The sequence below is a fragment of the Salmo salar genome, chromosome 18 (genome assembly GCF_965601325.2).
Source record: "Salmo salar chromosome 18, fSalSal1, whole genome shotgun sequence".
Lineage (NCBI taxonomy): Eukaryota > Metazoa > Chordata > Actinopteri > Salmoniformes > Salmonidae > Salmo > Salmo salar.
Window position 1 is genome coordinate 86558918 of NC_138308.1, and position 19739 is coordinate 86578656.

Here is a 19739-nt window from a genome sequence, read left to right on the forward strand (position 1 = left end):
CAGCTAGACGGGGTGTTGAATGAGGAAATAAAAAACATTACGGAAAAGGGGGATAACGACATCATATAAAATTAGACACGTCAACTAACAAAATCCATCCCACGTCTTCATTCAAAGTCCACTCCAAAATACATCCCTAGCAGGCTCAGGGGCCTGTGATGATGGTACACCACCCACAGGGTTTCTTGCAAGGCCTCTGCTGTGAAATTATGAAAAACCAAAAACGTTCAGCTGCATTCACAATGATTCCAATTTTCTTTGACATCCTCTCCACTTGTGCTGTACAGTTTATGACCATTGCAATTAATAATACAAAGTCCACCTTTAACATGTTGCACTTCACTATCCCTCGTTTGAGAAGAAACCTTCACTGGTCGTGGTGGCTCTACTAAAATAAAACGTGATAATAATCATTATTATTTGGAGGGGTGCATATACTTGTCCTGTTACACACAAGTGTGTAATGGAAATGTTTTTCTTGTATATCCCAACTCTCCCTGAGACACCTGCAGGGAGTGGGATCACGGCCAGGGTAAACATTGTCCAGCATCCCTGGAGCAATTGAGGTTAAGTGCCTTGCTCAAGGGCATAGCAACAGATTTTTCACCTTGTTGGCTCCCGTATTCGAACCAGAGCCCTATCGGCTACTGGCCCAACACTCTAATCTCGGGACTACCTGGCGATGATAAGCATTTAGGGCTATTTTTCATACACCAGAATCATACTTTGACAATAACATGTTTCAAACAACATATTTCATTATAATTCTCTTTAATATATTCTCATGGTCATTTTCTCTATCTATGTATTACAACATAACCAATATGGAATTAAAAAGTGGTGTGTAAAATAAAAATATGCAAATTATATTTGATATATAATAATATTATATTATATCAAATTATGATATTATATACAATTATTCATAATTTTCTTCTCAGATTTCCATTGAACATACGCATAAAGTAAACAGAAGAGTGGTTAACAGGTTGTTCGTGTTGCAAAGGCACATTTGGGCAGTGGTTAAGGCACATTTGGGCAGTGGTTGTTGTAGGAGTCTCTTTCTGTGTTGCTTGTTGGAGGCACATTGGTGCAATACTGGAACTTGTGCGTGTGTTACTTGAACAGGCACAACAGTGGTTAATGTACAATACTGCATGTCACTCATCCTGAAGGCACATTGGTGTGTGTGTTACTTGTACAGGCTGAGCTCAGGGCTGTGGTAGAGACACATGTAGGAGTCACACAGCAGCCGGCGGGCGGACTCTCTCAAGGAGGCGGGGTCTAGCCTGCCCAGCTCCTCCGCCGATAGGCTGAGGTAGCGGCCCACCTCTGGACACGCCCTCACCTGGGGAATGTTGAAACCGTTCTCCCCGCCTGGCCGTAACCATGGAAACAGAACATGGCAACTATTATGGGATGTCGCAATCATATAAATTAAGAGTTTCATAGTTTCAAGGGCTATTTGAGATTTGCAGTACTGCAGATTTGCATTTGCCCTGTAATCAGAGAGTGATTCAGATCTGGAACACCAGGTGAGTAGACTCTCTGGCCAATCAATGACATTATTCAATCAATTGACTAACAGGAAGAAATGAAAAGTAGCTGCAGGCCTTAGGCCCCTTTTTAAAGTTGACATCTCTCACCTTCCCTGTCGGCCATACTGTCAAAGAACAGCCAGTCGTCGGGGCGGGGCCCGTGCTTGACGAAGCTCACGTAGTGGCTGGTCTCGATGCACGTCACAGCAAAGAGAGACAATCGCTGACGAGTTCCATGCAGTGGGCCGGTCCACGGACCACCAGCCACACCCACCTGACATGGACTGTGGGACTGGCGCTTCTTGTGGATGTGCACCTAATGGAAGGATGGAGGGAGAGAGGGAGAAGGAGGAAGGGAGAGAGAGGACAATGTTGGTCCTGCAGTGTGTAGATGTAAGGGACTTTTGAAGTAACTTTGAGAGCTGTACTATAGGTAATAATGGTGTGCTATGGTTACCTGAGTGTTGCAGGTGTGGCAGTACTGTTTCAGATGACCAGGTGTGATGTCCAAGTCGTCATAACACTCGAGACACTCCCATTCTGCTACGGCCTGGCAAATACTGCACTGTCTGAGAGCTAGAGAGAGGGGGGAGGAGTGAGACAGCGGGAGGGAGAAATAGAGAGGAAGAGATAGCAATAGGGGGAGGGAGAGAGAGATGAGTGAAGAGAAAGAGAGAGAAAGAAAGCATTAAATAGGCCATCAACAGGAAACCCGCCCGATAAAATGTCCTCATGTTTTAACATAGCAGGGTTCTTACCATAGACGTACACTGAGTACACCAAACACTAGAAACACCTTCCTAATATTGAGTTGTACTCCCGTTACCCTCAGAACAGACTCAATTTGTCGGGGCATAGACTCTGCAAGGTGCCGAAAGCGTTCCACAGGGATGCTGGTCCATGTTGACTCCAATGCTTTCCACAGTTGTGTCAAGTTGGCTGGATGTCCTTTGGGTGGTGGACCATTCTTGATACACACGATAAACTGTAGTGTGAAAAACTCAGTAGCGTTGCCGTTCTTGACACAAACCGGTGCGCCTGGCACCTACTACCATATCCCGTTCAAAGGCACTAAAATCTTTTGTCTTGCCCATTCACCCTCAGAGTGGCACACATACACAATCCATGCCTCAATTGTCTCAAGACTTCAAAATCCTTCTTTAACCTGTCTCCTCCCCTTCATCTACACTGATTGAAGTGGATTTAACAAGTGACATCAATAAGGGATCACAGCTTTCACCTGGATTCACCTGGTCAGTCTATGTCATGGAAAGAACAGGTGTTCTTAAAGTGTTTTGTACACTCAGTGTACATTTTCATATATGAGTTTATATTGTAATGGGAATTTTAATGTTTGTGCTTTTCTAATAACCAATTTCGGTCTTCATGCAAGTGACCGATTTAACGAATCCTCACTATCAGAGGGTAGTGCGTACGGCCCAGTACATCACCAGGGACAAGCTTCCTGCCATCCAGGACCTCTATACCAGGCGGTGTCAGAGGAAGGCTCTAAAAATGGTCAAAGACTCCAGCCACCCTAGTCATAGACTGTTCTCTCTGCTACCGCACAGCAAGCGGTCCAAGAGGATTCTAAACAGCTTCTACCCCCAAGCCATAAGACTCCTGAACAACTAATCAAATGACTACCCAGACTATTTGCATTGCCCCCCACCTCTTTTACGCCGCTGCTACTCTCTGTTATTATCTATGCATAGCCACTTTAATAACTCTACCTACATGTACATATTACCTCAATTACCTCGTCAAAAGTGCCCCCGCACAAAATAAGATGCCGCCGAAGAACATGGATGACGTTTTACATTCTCCCAACCAATTGTGCTATTTAAAAAAATAAAAATGTGCGTAACTTATTTTTTACTTATTGTGTACATAATGTTGCTGCTACCGTCTCTTATGACCGAAAATAACTTCTAACTTCTAGACATCAGAACAGCGATTACTCACCGCGGACTGGAAGAAACTTTTTCCTTTAACGAGTCCGACGAGAAGGATATCCTGCTTTCACTGGAACAGGCCCAGATCCACGCCTTTTGCGTGAAGAAAAGATGACGAAAAAGGGTCCGCCGATCAGGCACCCTTCTGAGAATCCGGAGGCGAGCGAGTAAACTCCCACTGCCTTCCATTCTTCTGGCTAACGTGCAATCATTGGAAAATAAAATTGATGACCTACGATTAAGATTATCCTACCAACGGGACATTAAAAACTATAACATCTTATGTTTCACCGAGATGTGGCTGAACGAAGATATGGACAATATAGAGCTAGCGGGATTTTCCATGCACCGGCAGAACAGAGACGCTACCTCTGGTAAGACGAGGGGTGGGGGTGTGTCTTTTTGTCAATAACAGCTGGTGTGCGATGTCTAATATTAAATAAGTCTCGAGGTATTGCTCGCCTGAGGTAGAGTACCTTTTGATAAGCTGTAGACCACACTATCTACCAAGAGAGTTCTCATCTGTATTATTTGTAGCCTTCTATTTACCACCACAAAACGAAGCTGGCACTAAGACCGCTCTCAACCAACTCTATAAGGCCATAAGCAAAGAAGAAAATGCTCACCCAGAAGCGGCACTCCTAGTGGCCAGGGACTTTAATGCAGACAAACTTAAATCAGTTTTACCAAATTTTTACCAGCACGTCACATGTGCAACCAGGGAAAAAAAATATAGACCACCTTTACTAGACCACCTTTGTTGCTGCTAGACCACCTTTACTTTACTAGACCACCTTTACTCCACACACAGAGATGCAAACAAAGCTCTCCCCCACCCTCCATTTGGCAAATCTGACCATAATTCTATCCTCCTGATTCCTGCTTACAAGCAAAAACTAAAAGCAGGAAGTACCAGTGATTTGCTCAATATGGAAGTGGTCAGATGATGCGGATGCTACACTACAGGACTGTTTTGCTAGCAGACTGGAATATTTTACAGGATTCATCCAATGGCATTGAGGAATACACCACCTCAGTCATCGGCTTCATCAATAAGTGCATCGATGACGTCGTCCCCACAGTGACTGTACGTACATATCCCAACCAGAAGCCATGGATTACAGGCAACATCCACATCGAGCTAAAGGCTAGAGCTGCCGCTTTCAAGGAGCGGGAGACTAATCCGGATGCTTATAAGAAATTCCGCTATGCCCTCAGACGAACCATCAAACAAGCAAAGCGTCTATACAGGATTAAGATTGAATCCTACTACACCGGCTCTGACACTCGTCGGATGTGGCAGGGCTTGGAAACTATTACGGACTACAAAGGGAAACTCAGACGCGAGCTGCCCAGTGATGCGAGCCTACCAGACGAGCTAAATGCCTTTTATGCTCGCTTCGAGGCAAGCAACACTGAAGCATGTACGAGAGCACCAGCTGTTCTGGATGATTACGTGATAACGCTCTCGGTAGCCGATGTGAACAAAACCTTTAAACAGGTCAACATCAACAAAGCCGCTGGGCCAGATGGATTACCAGGACGTATACTCTAAGCATGCGCGGACCAACTGTCAAGTGTCTTCATTTACATTTTCAACCTCTCAGGAGAAAACCTTTTCACCCCTCAGGAGACTGAAAAGATTTGGCAAGGGTCCCGAGATCCTCAAAAGGTTCTACAGCTGCACCATCAAGAGCATCCTGACCATTGCATCACCGCCTGGTATGGCAACTGCTTGGCATCTGACCGTAAGGCGCTACAGAGGGTAGTGCAAACAGCCCAGTATATCACTGGGGCCAAGCTCCCTGCCATCCAGGACCTATATAAAACAGGCAGTGTCAGAGGAAAGCCCATAAAATTGTCAGACTCCAGTCACCCAAGTCATAGACTGCCGCGCGGTAGCAGAGAAAACAAGCGGTACCGGGGCGCCAAGTCTAGGACCAAAAGGCTCCTCAACAGCTTCTACCTCCAAACCATAAGACTGCTGATCAATTCATAAAATCGCCACCGGACAATTTACATTGACCCCCCCTTTTGTAACCTGCTGCTTCGCCCCCACCTACATGTACAGATTACCTCAACTAGTCTGTAACCCTGCACACTGACTCGGTACCGGTGCCCCCTGTATATAGCCTCGTTATTGTTATTCTTATTGTGTTACTTTTTATCATTGCTTGTTATTTTAGTCTACTTGGTAAATATTTTCTTCTTCTTGAACTGCACTGTTGGTTAAGGGCTTGTAAGTTAGCATTTCACGGTAAGATCTACACTTGTTGTAGTCGGCGTATGTGACAAATTAAGTTTGATTTGATATTGACTCTGTACCGGTACCCCCTGTACATAGCCTCGCTTTTGTCATTTACTGCTGCTCTTTAAGAATAACAAATAATTATCTCTTGCTTTTTTTGTAGGTATTTTCTTAAAACTGCATTGTTTGTTAAGGGCTTGTAAGTAAGCATTTCACCGTAACACGGAATCCAAACCGGCTGCGAGCGTGCTCCATCGTGCGCAATCGTGCATACATTTATTTTGTCCCCCTACACCAAACGCGATCACGACACGCAGGTTAAAATATCAAAACAAACTCTGAACCAATGACATTAATTTGGGGACAGGTCGAAAAGCATTAAACATGTATGGCAATTTAGCTAGTTAGCTTGAACTTGCTAGCTAATTTGTCCTATTTAGCTAGCTTGCTGTTGCTAGCTAATTTGTCCTGGGATATAAACATTGAGTTGTTATTTTACCTGAAATGCACAAGCTCCTCTACTCAGCCAATTAATCCACACATAAAACGGCCAACCGAATCGTTTCTAGTCATCTCTCCTCCTTCCAGGCTTTTTCATATTTTAACTTATATGGTGATCGGCATCTACACTTTCATAGTATTACCATGACAACCGGCAAAACAGTTCGTCTTTCAATCACCCACGTGGGTATAACCAATGAGGAGATGGCACGTGGGTACTTGCTTCTATAAACCAATGAGATGGGAGAGGCAGAACTTGCAGCGCAATCTGCGTTATAAATAGAAAGGAGTTATATTTTAGCCCTTGGCATCGCAGATGCTCGTTGGCGCACGCAAGCAGTGTGGGTGCAATAATTGAATAACATGGATTTCTACATTTATTTTGCAACGCTCGCACACGTGACGTGTCCGGTCAGCATGTAAGGTCTACACCTGTTGTATTCGGCGCATGTGACAAATAACATTTGATTTATCAGAATCCGCAATTTGGCAGTACGCCCAGACCTTGTTTTGAGAACGAAAAAAAGTTATCTTAGTTTCAAGTTCTCAGCTTAGAGAGAAGCCTTGTGAGGTGTTGGTCTGTTACATGTTATAAACCAGTATTGGTCTGTCACATGAATGAAACAAAACAGTAATGATTAATTCATTATGCAAATGTCTGTGTATAGTCGTACAGAAGACAACTGCTGGGACTGCCCAGGCAGAGCTCCTGACTGACATGTGTACTATGGTGCATTGAGTTGGTTGGAACCTCTCTCGCGCTCTGACAATAAACAATGATTCATTAAGATTGACTTCCAGTGACCCTGTATAAGAATTTCCATGACAATATCTTTGTTTCTTACTGTCATCCAGCAGGTCTGTGATGTCGATGGTGAGTGAAGGCAAGATGACGTCAAACATCTTGAAGTCCTTCCCAAACCTAGGCATGAGGAGGGGGAGGCAGGAAGGGGCCTGGCGGAGGGGAGAGTCAATCCATCAACCCTTCAACGTTGAGTTTGTTTGTGTATCTACTATGTCGTCTTGTGTTGTTACCTCAGCAAACTTTAGTCCCGCGTGGAGGAAAGATTTCTCTAACAGAGTCTGAACACTGGCCACCCTCATGAGTACTGCAGGGGAGGAGAGAGGGATGGGACAGAGGGACGGAGACAGAGGGACAGGGGAAGAGGGAGAGAGGGGAACGGATGGAGGGAAGAGCTGGTAGAGGTGACACTCCTGAGGCTGCTGCTTCTGTGTCACTGACCTGAAAGGAATGAGGGGGAGCAGGAGAGAAAGTGTGTGTAACAGAGAATAAGAGAACGAGAGAGAGAGAGAGAGAGAGAGAGGGGGGGGAAGGGAAGGAGAGCGAGAGAGAGAGAGAGAGAGAGGGAGAGAAAGTATACCTGATCTTCAGAAGAGGTTCGACCCGGAGGAGCTGGAAAAGCTTGTTGAGGAACTCTTCTGGGTCTGACAGAAAGAAGACAGACGTGTTTAAAAACACCACCAATGTTCCCTCAAATATCAGCCTGCGCAGAGTGGCACGAGATTCAACTTCACTCAACTTTCTAGAGTTAAATAACACTATCAACGTTTCCCCTTCACTGTGGAAATTGTGATCAAATCAATGCAACATTAGCCACTTTCAACGCAACATACCGAAACAAAATGAACTATGCAGGACTTAGTATGCAAAACAAACAATGCAAGAGATTTTGTTGTAGGCAGAACACATCGATCAGAGTAGGATTCTATTGCATTGACAGGCACGACTCAGGCCCTTACTCTAAATAGACTGATGTGCCATAACCAGAGCTGCAGTAGGCCTAGCTAAATAAAAAAAATATGCAAATAGACCATTGCCATATATGGATCTGTGATGTTTACTTTGAACTGGACTGTTTTTAGAGCTTGAACAGTCGTGAGTAGATGCACCTGTTTTGAGATCAAAGTGAAAGCTGCATGTAACCACACGTGCACATTTTGTTCATATCCTTTGCTAGTTAGTGAGTTATTAGCCCAGTCATAGATCATTTGTAGTCAGCAATGGGGGAGTGATTGCTTCCTACAAGAGCACAAAATGTATGCATTTCTAGATCTGTGAAAAGCGAGTCAGGTAATGAGCATTTTATGTCTTGAAGGGGCATTATTGTATTTTGAGACAAGCTTGAATAACCTAAGTAGCCAATAGGCAGAGGGTAGCTTAATTTGTTTGATTCTCTGTAATAGTGGTATGGGAATAATAATGCATTTTATTTTGTAAAGTGGTTTCTTGTATCAAACAACACAATAACATTTTCAGTCACCTCCTTGTCTGAAGGACAAGTGGATAAACAGGTTAATTTCAAGCCCTGCATGTTTTTTTTCCCCAAAGGTCTCATGGAATGTAGGTCTACATTGAACACCCCACATTGGCTGCTAGTGTAGGCTGAACGACAGAACAGCAATTTTCATGTTAAAATTTTATTGGATGCATTTTCTCCATTGTTTTTGATGGTAGGCCACTCTGGTAAACCTACATTATGATCAAATAGCCACATTAGTCTACCTGACCATTGTTAAAACGAACTTAAAGCGGGTACAACCTCACTGTTAACAGTAAACGCGCACCGGAAGTTGCACAGAATTTTCACAACTTTCGAGTTTGCGCTCAGCAGACCTCAGTGACAAAACAAACTAGAGGGAACATTGATCCACACATAGATGAACACACATTCCCTTTCTCTCCCTCATGCCCCATCCTACTGACACGGACGGAGAGACAGACAGCCAAACACCCTCTCCCTCTCACACGGACACACACACACACACACACACACACACACACACACACACACACACACACACACACACACACACACACACACCTTTCTCCTGGTTGGTGAAGCCTGTGTCACTACTCTCAGCCTCCAGTAGTCTTCTCAGGGCCATGGTTTTACTGGCACATACATAGCCAAACCTGAAAGACACACACAGCCCAGTACATTCATAAAAGCTATTCAAATTCACTATATAAATACAAAGTGATACTGATCTACAACAGAACAATTTAAATCACAATATATGCCTATACATAAAATCCATTGTGAAGGAACACACACACACCTGCGTAGGGGGTTGACGATCTCACAGCGAAGCAGGTCCTGGGCTTGGCTGCAGTGGGGGCCGTCTGAGGGGTTCGAGGGCCACAGCAACACCCAGTCTACTGAACTGCAGCACGAAAACAGACTGAGGGGGAGAGAGAGGGGGAGAAAAGAGTTTAATTAACATGAATGCATCCAGCATTCCTTCTAGTTTAAAAAACTATCTTAGATTCGATATGATAACATTCCCCAATTGTACATTTTTGCACACTAAAAAAGCATTTAACTGCATTATCTAATCCTTAATTCGGTTCTATCGGAGTGTTCCGGTTCTAACTGAGGGTTCCGGTTCTAACCGATGGTATCCGGTTCTAACCGATGGTATCCGGTTCTAACTGAGGGTTCCGGTTCTCAACATCCTATTACATAACTGAATAACAATTATTGGCTTAATAATATTACAAACAGGACGGAGGGAGAATGCCAGTGTTAGTCACCTGAATAGTGAGGCGTCCAGGTAGCAGGAGTTGAGGTGGCCCTGGATGCCTCTCTTCCAGCCCTGGTACATATCTCTGGCCTCGTCCCCCTGGACTGGAGGGGTGTGCTCCTCGACACGCTCACTGCCCCACTCGGCAAACGCTGGTGGTTGGAGTGGTCATCATGTTACATGGTATGGGCACACACACACACACACACACACACACACACACACACACACACACACACACACACACACACACAGAGAGACAAACATGTGCCACACACACACACGAACCCTGGGATGGATGTAACTCACCCCTGCTGAGACAACTGCTTCTGGGATGGAGAGAGCAGGAGGCCAAGAAAACAGATTCAACGGGGCGGGAGAAGGAACAGAAGGAAGAGAGCCACCGCAGCTAGCAGAAAGAGGAGGAGGCAGCTAGGACTATTTCGGTGACCGTATTACCGCCGGTCACGAGTTATGACGGCAGTGAAATTTCACGTGACCGTTTAGTCATGGTAATTATGCTTCTCCAAGCTGTGATGCTGCTGATGGTCATTAGTAGCCTACCAAAGTTGCTAACTGGTACTCAGCACTCTATTGTCCATCTAATAAATCTGACATCAATGCAAATGTAATCAAAAATCTAATCAAACACTTCATGAGAGCCCATGAGCTCATGTTGCGCAACATTTCTATAGGCTATGAAATTGTGTGAGAAAACAGAGTGATGGCCTCTATTAAAAATAGGAGGATCACATCAGTTTTCTATAGGCTAGGCCAGGTATTCCCAAACTGGGGTACGCGCAATGCCGTCTGAAGTACGCCAAATAAAAATGTGATTCATTATATATATATATATAAAATATTCCCCCCCCACACACATTTTCAAACAGTACATTTATATTTTCCAATGGGGCTATACATTTGGGTGAGGTTTTTTCCCCCTCGCCTGAGTAGCCTCGTTTCACTGCGAAAAATAAAATTGGTGGTCAAGATGTGTTGGTATCTGTACTGATGGTGCAAAAGCCATGACAGGGAGACATAGTGGAGAGGTAACGCGTGTGCAAGCAGTAGCTCCCGACGCCACTTGGGTACACTGCAGCATCCACTGAGAGGCTCTTGCTGCCAAGGGAATGCCGACAGCTTGAAAGACGTTTTGGACACTACAGTGAAAATGGTTAACTTTGTTAAAGCAAGGCCCCTGAACTTGTGTATTTTCTGCATTAGGCAATGATGTGGGCAGCGACCATGTAAAGCTTTTACAACATACAGAAGTGCGCTGGTTATGAAGGGGCAAAGTATTGAAACATTTTTTTTTTTCATTGAGAAACGAGCTTAACGTTTTCTTTACTGACCATAATTTTCACTTGTCTGACGGCTTGCATGATGACAAGTTTCCTCACACGACTGGCCTATCTGGGTGATGTTTTTTCCTTGCCTGAATGATCTGAATCTAGGATTACAGGGAATCTCTGCAACTATATTCAACGTGCGGGACAAAATTGAGGCTATGATTAAAAAGTTGGAGCTCGTTTCTGTCTGCATTAACAAGGACAACACACAGGTCTTTACATCATTGTATGATTTTTTGTGTGCAAATGAACTCAAGCTTACGGACAATGTCAAATGTGATATAGCGAAGCACCTGAGTGAGCTGGGTGCGCAATACGCAGGTACTTCCCCGAAACGGACGACACAAACAACTGGATTCGTTATCCCTTTCATGCCCTGCCTCCAGTCCATTTACCGATATCTGAACAAGAGAGCCTCATCGAAATTGCAACAAGCGGTTCTGTGAAAATTGAATTTAATCAGAAGCCACTGCCAGATTTCTGGATTGGGCTGCGCTCAGAGTTTCTTGCAATGGCAAATTGCGCCGTTAAGACACTGATGCCCTTTGCAACCACGTACCTATACGAGAGTGAATTCTCGGCCCTCACTAGCATGAAAACTAAATACAGGGACAGATTGTTTGTGGGAAATGATATAAGACTGAGACTCTCTCCAATACAACATTTCAGTGAGTTATGTGCATCCTTTCAAGCACACCCTTCTCATTAACCTGTGGTGAGATATTTGTTCATCAAAAATTGTGAAAGGTTTTATATGCAAGATGGCTAAATAAAGAGCAAAATTATTGATTATATTACTATTTGTGGGTTAGGTCTTTCTCAACTTTCCTAATATTAAGTACATTTGTTCTCTTTACATCAGGAGTATATCCTACCTGGCTGGCATGAAAATAAACCACGGGGAAAAGCAACCTCCATTTGCTATTTAAGTGCATAGATGACATGTAAAGCACATTAAATCTGCTTTACAACGGGAGTAGAGCCTAACTGGCATACATATGCAGCATGTGAGTTTCAAGTTTGGGAAAGATCATTTTCACCATAAAAATACAACTTTAAAATAAAAGCATTACACACATAATCGCATTTGCGGTCACTTTTGAGAATAGTGTTTTCCAGCTAATGGAACATTTACACTTCTAGCCTACAGCTGTGTGCGCATTGCTGCGCATATAATGTGAAGAAATAGCCTGATAGTTGATCAACATTTTAAGCTAAACGTTCTGCTCTGTTGCGTCAGGCTCATTGCTTTAAACAGTTTTTTTGATGCTAGTGGTTGTTCATTTGGGATCTATCGCATCCCACAACTGTCCCAGACTTTGTTTGGAATATTTATTTCGCTCACAGAATAGGTCAACTTTTGTTATTGTTGTTAATGTTGTAAATTACTATTGTAACTGGAAATGGCAGATTTTTTATGGAATATCTTCAGTTGAAGTCGGATGTTTACATACACCTTAGACAAATACATTTAAACTCAGTTTTTCACAATTCCTGACATTTAATCCTATTAAAAATTCCCTGTCTTAGGTCAGTTAGGATTACCACTTTATTTTAAGAATGTGAAATGTCAGAATAATAGTAGAAAGATTGATTTATTTCAGCTTGGATTTCTTTCATCGCATTCCCAGTGGGTCAGAAGTTTACATATACTCAATTAGTATTTGGTAGCATTGCCTTTAAATGGTTAATCTTGGGTTAAACGTTTTGGGTAGCCTTCCACAAGCTTCCCACAATAAGTTGGGTGAATTTTGGCCCATTCCTCCTGACAGAGCTGGTGTAACTGTGTCAGGTTTGTAGGCCTCCTTGCTTGCACATGCTTTTTCAGTTCTACCTGCAGATTTTCCATGGGATTGAGGTCAGGGCTTTGTGATGGCTACTCCAATACCTTGACTTTGTTGTCCTTAAGCCATTTTGCCACAACTTTGTAAGTAGGCTTGGCGTCATTGTCCATTTGGAAGACCCATTTGCGACCAAGCTTTAACTTCCTGACTGATGTCTTGAGATGTTGCTTCAATATATCCACATAATTTTCCTTCCTCATGAAGCCATGTATTTTGTGAAGTGCACCAGTCCCTCCTGCTGCAAAGCACCCCCACAACATGATGCTGCCACCCCGTGCTTCACGGTTGGGATGGTGTTCTTCGGCTTGCAAGCATCTCCCTTTTTCCTCCAAACATAACGATGGTCATTATGGCAAAACTGTCCTATTTTTGTTTCATCAGTCCAGAGGACATTTCTCCAAAAAGTACAATCTTTGTCCCCATATGCAGTTGCAAACCGTAGTCTGGCTTTTTTATGGCGATTTTGGAGCAGTGGCTTCTTCCTTGCTGAGCAACCTTTCAGGTTATGTTGATATAGGACTCGTTTTACTGTGGATATAGATACTTTTGTGCCGGTTTCTTCCAGCATCTTCACAAGATCCTTTGCTGTTGTTCTGGGATTGATTTGCACTTTTCGCAGCAAAGTAAGTTCATCTCTAGGAGACAGAACGCGTCTCCTTCCTGAGTGGCTGCGTGGTCCCATGGTGTTTATACTTGCATACTATTGTTTGTGCAGATGAACGTGGTACCTTCAGGCATTTGGAAATTGCTCCCAAGGATGAACCAGACTTGTGGAAGTCTACAATGTTTTCTGAGGTCTTGGCTGATTTATTTTGATTTCCCCATGATGTCAAGCAAAGAGGCACTGAGTTTGAAGGTAGGCCTTGAAATACATCCACAGGTACACCTCCAATTGACTCAAATTATGTCAATTAGCCTATCAGATGCTTCTAAAGCCATGACATCATTTTCTGGAATTTTCAAGCTGTTTAAAGGCACAGTCAACTTAGTGTATGTAAACTTCTGACCCAATGGAATTGTGATACAGTGAATTATAAGTGAAATAATCTGTCTGTAAACAATTGTTGGAAAAATTACTTTTGTCATGCACAAAGTAGATGTCCTAACCGACTTGCCAAAACTATAGTTTGTTAACAAGAAATTTGTGGAGTGTTGAAAAACAAGTTTTAATGACTCCAACCTAAGTGTATGTAAACTTCCAACTTCAACTGTACATAGGTGTAGAGGCCCATTATCAGGAACCATCACTGCTGTGTTCCAATGGCACGTTGTGTTAGCTAATCCAAATTCATCTTTTTAAAAGGCTAATTGATCATTAGAAAACCCTTTTGCAATTATGTTTGCACAGCTGAAAACTGTTGTTATGATTAAAGAAGCAGACTAGTTGAGTATCTGGAGTATCAGTATTTGTGGGTTCGATTACAGGCTCAAAATGGCCAGAAACAAATAACTTTCTTCTGAAACTCGTCAGTCTATTCTTGTTCTGAGAAATGAAGGCTATTTCATGCGAGAAATTGCCAAGAAACTGAAAATCTCGTACAACGCTGTGTACTACTTCCTTCACAGAACAGTGCAAACTGGCTCTAACCAGAATAGAAAGAGGAGTGGGAGGGCCCAGTGCACAACTGAGCAAGAGGACAAGTACAGTAGAGTGCCTAGTTTGAGAAACAGACACCTCACAAGTCCTCACCTGGCAACTTCATTAAATAGTACCTGCAAAACACCAGTCTCAACGTCAACAGTGAAGAGGCGACTCCGGGATGCTGGCCTTCTAGGCAGAGTTGCAAAGAAACAGCCACATCTCAGACTGGACAATAAAAATAAAAGATTAAGATGGGCAAAAGAAGACAGACACTGGACAGACGAACTATGCCTCGAAGGCCAGCATCCCGGAGTCGCCTCTTCACTGTTGACGGTGAGACTGGTGTTTTGCGGGTACTATTTAATGAAGCTGCCAGTTGAGGACTTGTGAGGTGTCTGTTTCCTCAGGGTTGAGAGCTAGGGTATTCATAAGATAAGTAGAGTCTTTGTTTGAATAAATACAGGTGGTGTACTTCCTCTCAAGGGGCCACTGACCGAAATAGACCAGATGGTTTCCTCTCTTGGTAACTGTGTGGGTTCATGCTTGGGGTGTGTATGAAAATGTCTTAGGTGTGACTATACCTCTTCTGTCTCGTAGGACACTAGGTCCCGTTACGGTGAGTAACTTCAGGTCCACAGGTAAACGGCTCGTGACGTGCACCCGTGGGTGTAAAACTAAGGTATCTATTTAATAAAAACAGTTGCAGAGAGGAGAAATTATACTCTCCCTCTAGTTCCCCAGGTCTTATGCTTCCACTGGTCTTACGCTTCCCCTGGTCTTATAGCCCTAGGATAGCCTGATGAACTACGGGTTGCGCTACCCCGGAGTTGGATGCCCCGCTGAGTGGTTTCAAAAAAAAAAAAAGGTTTCTCCCACTCCAGCTGTCGGCCGCCAAGAACTACGCCAGGCTGGAATCAGCGGGTAGCTGGCATCCGGACTGGGCTGGAAGGGCGGCACCTGTAGGTCATAGACCTGAAGCAGTGGGAACCTAGGCTAGCTCATTCATCTCAAGGGAGTGGCGTGAGTTGGGCAAGACAACACACACACACACACACACACACACACACACACACACACACAACACACCTATGGAGTTGCAGCGCTCCACCTGATTGACCGGTGTCTCAGGGGCAGGGAATCTGGAATCCCGCCTACAGTTCCGGAGTTTGACGAACAGCCCCTTGTTGGCAGGGCAACGGAAGTGGCGTTCGCCAAGGTAACTGCCGTCTGTTCCAGCGGTCAGTTCCTGGTCCTGAGAGAGGAAAGTAAGCAGATAAATATGTTACAAACACACACTAGACATTTTGGAGTTTAAGGGGGCCTTAGTTGAAAATGTTTGAATACCGCTGCTTTACAATGTTGTCATACACTGATTGACTTGACACTGACACAATTAGAGTTGATGGAATTACAGGGAGTTGATGACACACAGTGACAGTGTTACCGTACCAGTTCGATTCCTGACACCAGTTGTGGAACTCCACTGATTCGTCCAATCCAACGAATCACTCCAAAAAGGGGCGGGTCATTCACCTCCACCATGGACCCCACCTCCAACTCAACTTCCAATCCCGCATCTCCGTTCTCCTCAGTGTCCAATCCGTCACCTCGACCCGGAGAGAGGGGACCGGGCGAACCGTTCAAGAGCTGTGGTTGATCAGTGGCGGTCGGGGAGGGCAGAGTTTGGGGTTTGATGGTGGGAGGGGTTGGGGGAAGGGGGTGAGGTTTCGTGAAAGGTTTGGGGCTGAGGAGGGGTGGAGGTTTTAAGGCCAGTTTGGCTGAGAGGAGTTGGGGGGGCATCAGAGCGATCTTTGGGGTGGAGGCAGGTGAGGATACAGGGGCAGGTGGTTGGGTGGGTTTGAGGACCGGTTTGGGGTTCCGGAGGGGAGGAGTGTGGCGGCGTGACCTTGTTGGTTCTGCGGGGGGAGGAAAATGAAAGACAATCAGGGGTAAAGGATGGGAGGACATCAGTCATCTAACAGTCATGATTTTCCACAACGTTTTGTTTTCCAATTGCACCCTCTCTCATAACAGTAACTCAACAGTAAATCAACAGTATCTCTGATCTGCCCTAACATTTCAACCAGGGAGTGACGTACCAGGGGACACCTTGGAGATGGGTAGCAGGCAACCATACACAGAAGAGGAGATGGAGCACAACTTTTCTCCTTTATATGAACCATCCCAGTTACCAACCGCATTGTCCTGCGTAGAAACAAACTGATTAGCGCAAATATACAGGAAACATTGACTGTTAGATGAAGAATATAGCCTAAACGTGTGTGAATGTTATCCACAAAACACTATATTTTGGTTGTCTTCAAACACAATAATTACTATAAAATCTAAAATGTGTATAATCACACTGATTGTATTTCTATATACAGTCGCACCCTCCAGCAGTGATACTGACCAGCAGGATTCCTACAAACACCCCAGTGGAGGTCCGTCCAGGCAGGGCCCCACAGAACCTCACCTCTCCCCCATGGACAGTATCCTCCAGGGGGAAGCACACTCTGTGGCCCACCTGGAGGGGAGGTGGGGAGCTGGGGTTTCGAGCCAGGACTGGGACTGGGGCCAGGCTGGGAGACGATTCAGCCGTTCTAGCAATGATGTTACCAATGGGGGGTTGAGGTTGAAGAGCGTTGTTGTGATGGTCGTCATTGGCACGGGACCAGCGTCGTAGCCTGATCTGATTGGCCGGTAGGAAGAGGGCGGAGGCTTCGGGACAGGTGAAGAGCTGGTGGCCTTTGTAAGAACCATTACTGTTGCCTCTACCCACTGCTGAGTCCTGAGAGAGAGAGAAACACACAGAGACAGAGACAGAGACAGAGAGAGAGAGAGAGAGAGGTAGATCCGAGTCATTTGACAATTTGGGTACTACTGTGTGACAGTGGCTAACTAAAATACAAGTAAAATGACCTTCAAGACAATCATCAAAGAGTGAAAGTTTGTTGTTATGATCTGTTGTCTATAGCTAAAAACACCACGTTAGCAACAATACCTTCAGCTGCACCCCAAACAACACAGCAGTACTTCCTCTGGTCAGCGGTCCTCGATACCTCAGCTCCGCCTCCGCCAGCTCTCCTGGTTGGCCCATCTGGACATAGAGGGGGGTGCCTAGGGGCAAGGCAGCCAATCGGTAAAGTTGCTTGGGGTTAATGAGCAAATTGAGGCGGGACTCCGGATCAGATACAGGCTCCAATAGGCCGGTCAGGTCGGTGGGGACTTCTATAAGGAGCTGTTTGTCAATCTTTACCATACAACCATAGTCTAACACCTGAGGGAGAGAGAAAGAAATGAAAGGAGTGTATAACTTGCCAATCTTCAGCTGCTTGACAGTCTTCAACATACTGGCATTGTCAAATACCTGATGGTGAGCGAGGGAGAGAAAGAGAGAGCGAGAGACGGTGGGTGGTGGGGAACAAGGAGAGAGAGGAAGGGCGAGAGAGAGGAAGGGCGAGAGAGAGGAAGGGCGAGAGAGAGGAAGGGCGAGAGAGAGGAAGGGCGAGAGACGGAGGGTGGTAGGGGACAAGGAGAGAGGGAGGGAGAGCGAGAGAGAGGAAGGGAGAGAGAGAGGAAGGGAGAGAGAGAGGAAGGGAGAGAGAGAGGAAGGGAGAGAGAGAGGAAGGGAGAGAGAGAGGGAGAGAGAGAGAGAGGGAGAGAGAGAGAGAGGGAGAGAGAGAGGGGAAGGGAGAGGGAGAGAGAAAGAGAGACGGAGGGTGGTGGGGGACAAGGAGAGAGAGGATGGAAGGGAGAGAGAGAGAGGAAGGGAGAGAGAGCAAGAGAGGAGAGAGCGAGAGAGAGAGAGGGACAGAGGGTTGTGGGGGACAAGGAGAAAGATTGCAGAGAGTGGGGAGGGAGGGAGGGAGGGAGGGAGGGAGGGAGAGCAGAGAAAGAAAGAGAAAAAGGAGAAGTGAGGGAATATTCAAACAAGGAAGAGAGAAGACAGGCGTGATAAAGTATTAATTCATTTTCTTACCTTTACCCACAGTTGGTCACCCCTGCTCCTTCCCCCCTCTTGCTCCTGACAGAGGTTCCCCCGTAGCAGTCGAATGGTACCTTCCAACTGGTCCTGAATCTTTTGGTTGGATACCACCAAGTACATTTTCGGGGGTTGCCTTCTCTTGTGCTCCTGGGCCCCAGACATTGTGGTGTGAGTATGTCTCCTCAGTTGAGTGAGCTCACCAATTCATCAGCCCCAATCTCTGTGAATAGAGCAGGTGAGTGTATATCGTGGCATTGATGGTACTGTCACTAAATGGCACAACATAGCCTCAAAAAGGTAGATTATAAACTAGTTATAAAACATAACCTGCACATTTTAACCTAATCTCGGACCAGAGCCGAATCTCGCGTGAATGTAGTTACAGGATATTGGGCGTCTAGCTAGATGTATGGTCATGGCTAGAAGGGTTCCAGTTTTTGTCAGATTAGACTTTCCCCAACAGGTTAGGAGAATTAACGTAGCTGTTAGGAGAATCCAGACAATTAAGGTTAGGAAAAGGGTTAGCTAAAATATATATATATACACGTTTGACGTAAATTTGACAAAAGCTGGAATCCTTCTAGCCATAACCCTACAACAGCCCACATCGCAATGTTGAACATTTCTGACCAGCTAGCTACGGTCACGCTACCAAAACGAGTCATTCTACCGCACAAACCATGACGAAAAGGAAACAGGTGCCATCTCGGTTCAAAACTCGACTGAAACTGATATATTTGCACATTATTTGACAGTTAATAATATCAACACTTACCAATTTCACCAACTTTTCGATCTACCAAAACTTTCATACAACATAACTCACGAAATGTCCCAAAACAGAATGAGGACCAATAACGAGCGAGAAGAGTTTTACATATAAATCGTTATGGCCATTCAGAGAGGTCTGTGGGTGTGGCTTAACAGAGGGGAAATTCCACAGCTCTCAGTTCGTCGGAAACTGACGTATCGAGAATAAAAAGGTAGGCCTGGTTCTTTGTGCTTCATGACACGTTATGAGTACGAACTAATAGGCTACACATTATTATCATCTTAGTAAAGTAATAATGCACTAACAATATTTAAAGAATTTGGTCGCTTAAAAGTAATTATAAAATTTCCCACATCTTAGTTCATTTTTATGTGCATTCATTTATACTCAAGCATGTTTTTATTATAAAGTAGTTC

General features: G+C 44.7%; 1 protein-coding gene across 3 annotated transcripts; it reads right to left on the bottom strand.

Moving 5' to 3' along the window:
- Window positions 1-754: 754 nt before the first annotated feature.
- cyld3 (cylindromatosis (turban tumor syndrome) 3) lies at window positions 755-19463 on the bottom strand. Of its 3 annotated transcripts, none has more exons than XM_082965260.1 (16): window positions 19327-19463; window positions 18546-18771; window positions 17568-17843; window positions 16977-17354; window positions 16663-16768; window positions 16013-16479; window positions 15650-15815; window positions 9799-9940; window positions 9324-9446; window positions 9086-9177; window positions 7625-7688; window positions 7278-7485; window positions 7088-7196; window positions 1996-2114; window positions 1647-1854; window positions 755-1377 (listed from the first exon to the last, which is right to left on the bottom strand). In XM_082965260.1, exons 2-16 carry the CDS (start codon window positions 18711-18713, stop codon window positions 1193-1195), a joined length of 2811 nt encoding a protein of 936 aa, XP_082821386.1. In that variant the 5' UTR covers window positions 18714-18771; window positions 19327-19463; the 3' UTR covers window positions 755-1192. The 3 variants fall into 3 exon arrangements, with proteins under 3 accessions (XP_082821386.1, XP_082821387.1, XP_082821388.1); XM_082965261.1 differs by having other exon boundaries at window positions 17568-17683; window positions 19327-19355; XM_082965262.1 differs by lacking the exons at window positions 18546-18771; window positions 19327-19463 and having other exon boundaries at window positions 17183-17354; window positions 17568-17841.
- Between the last annotated feature and the right edge of the window lie 276 nt (window positions 19464-19739).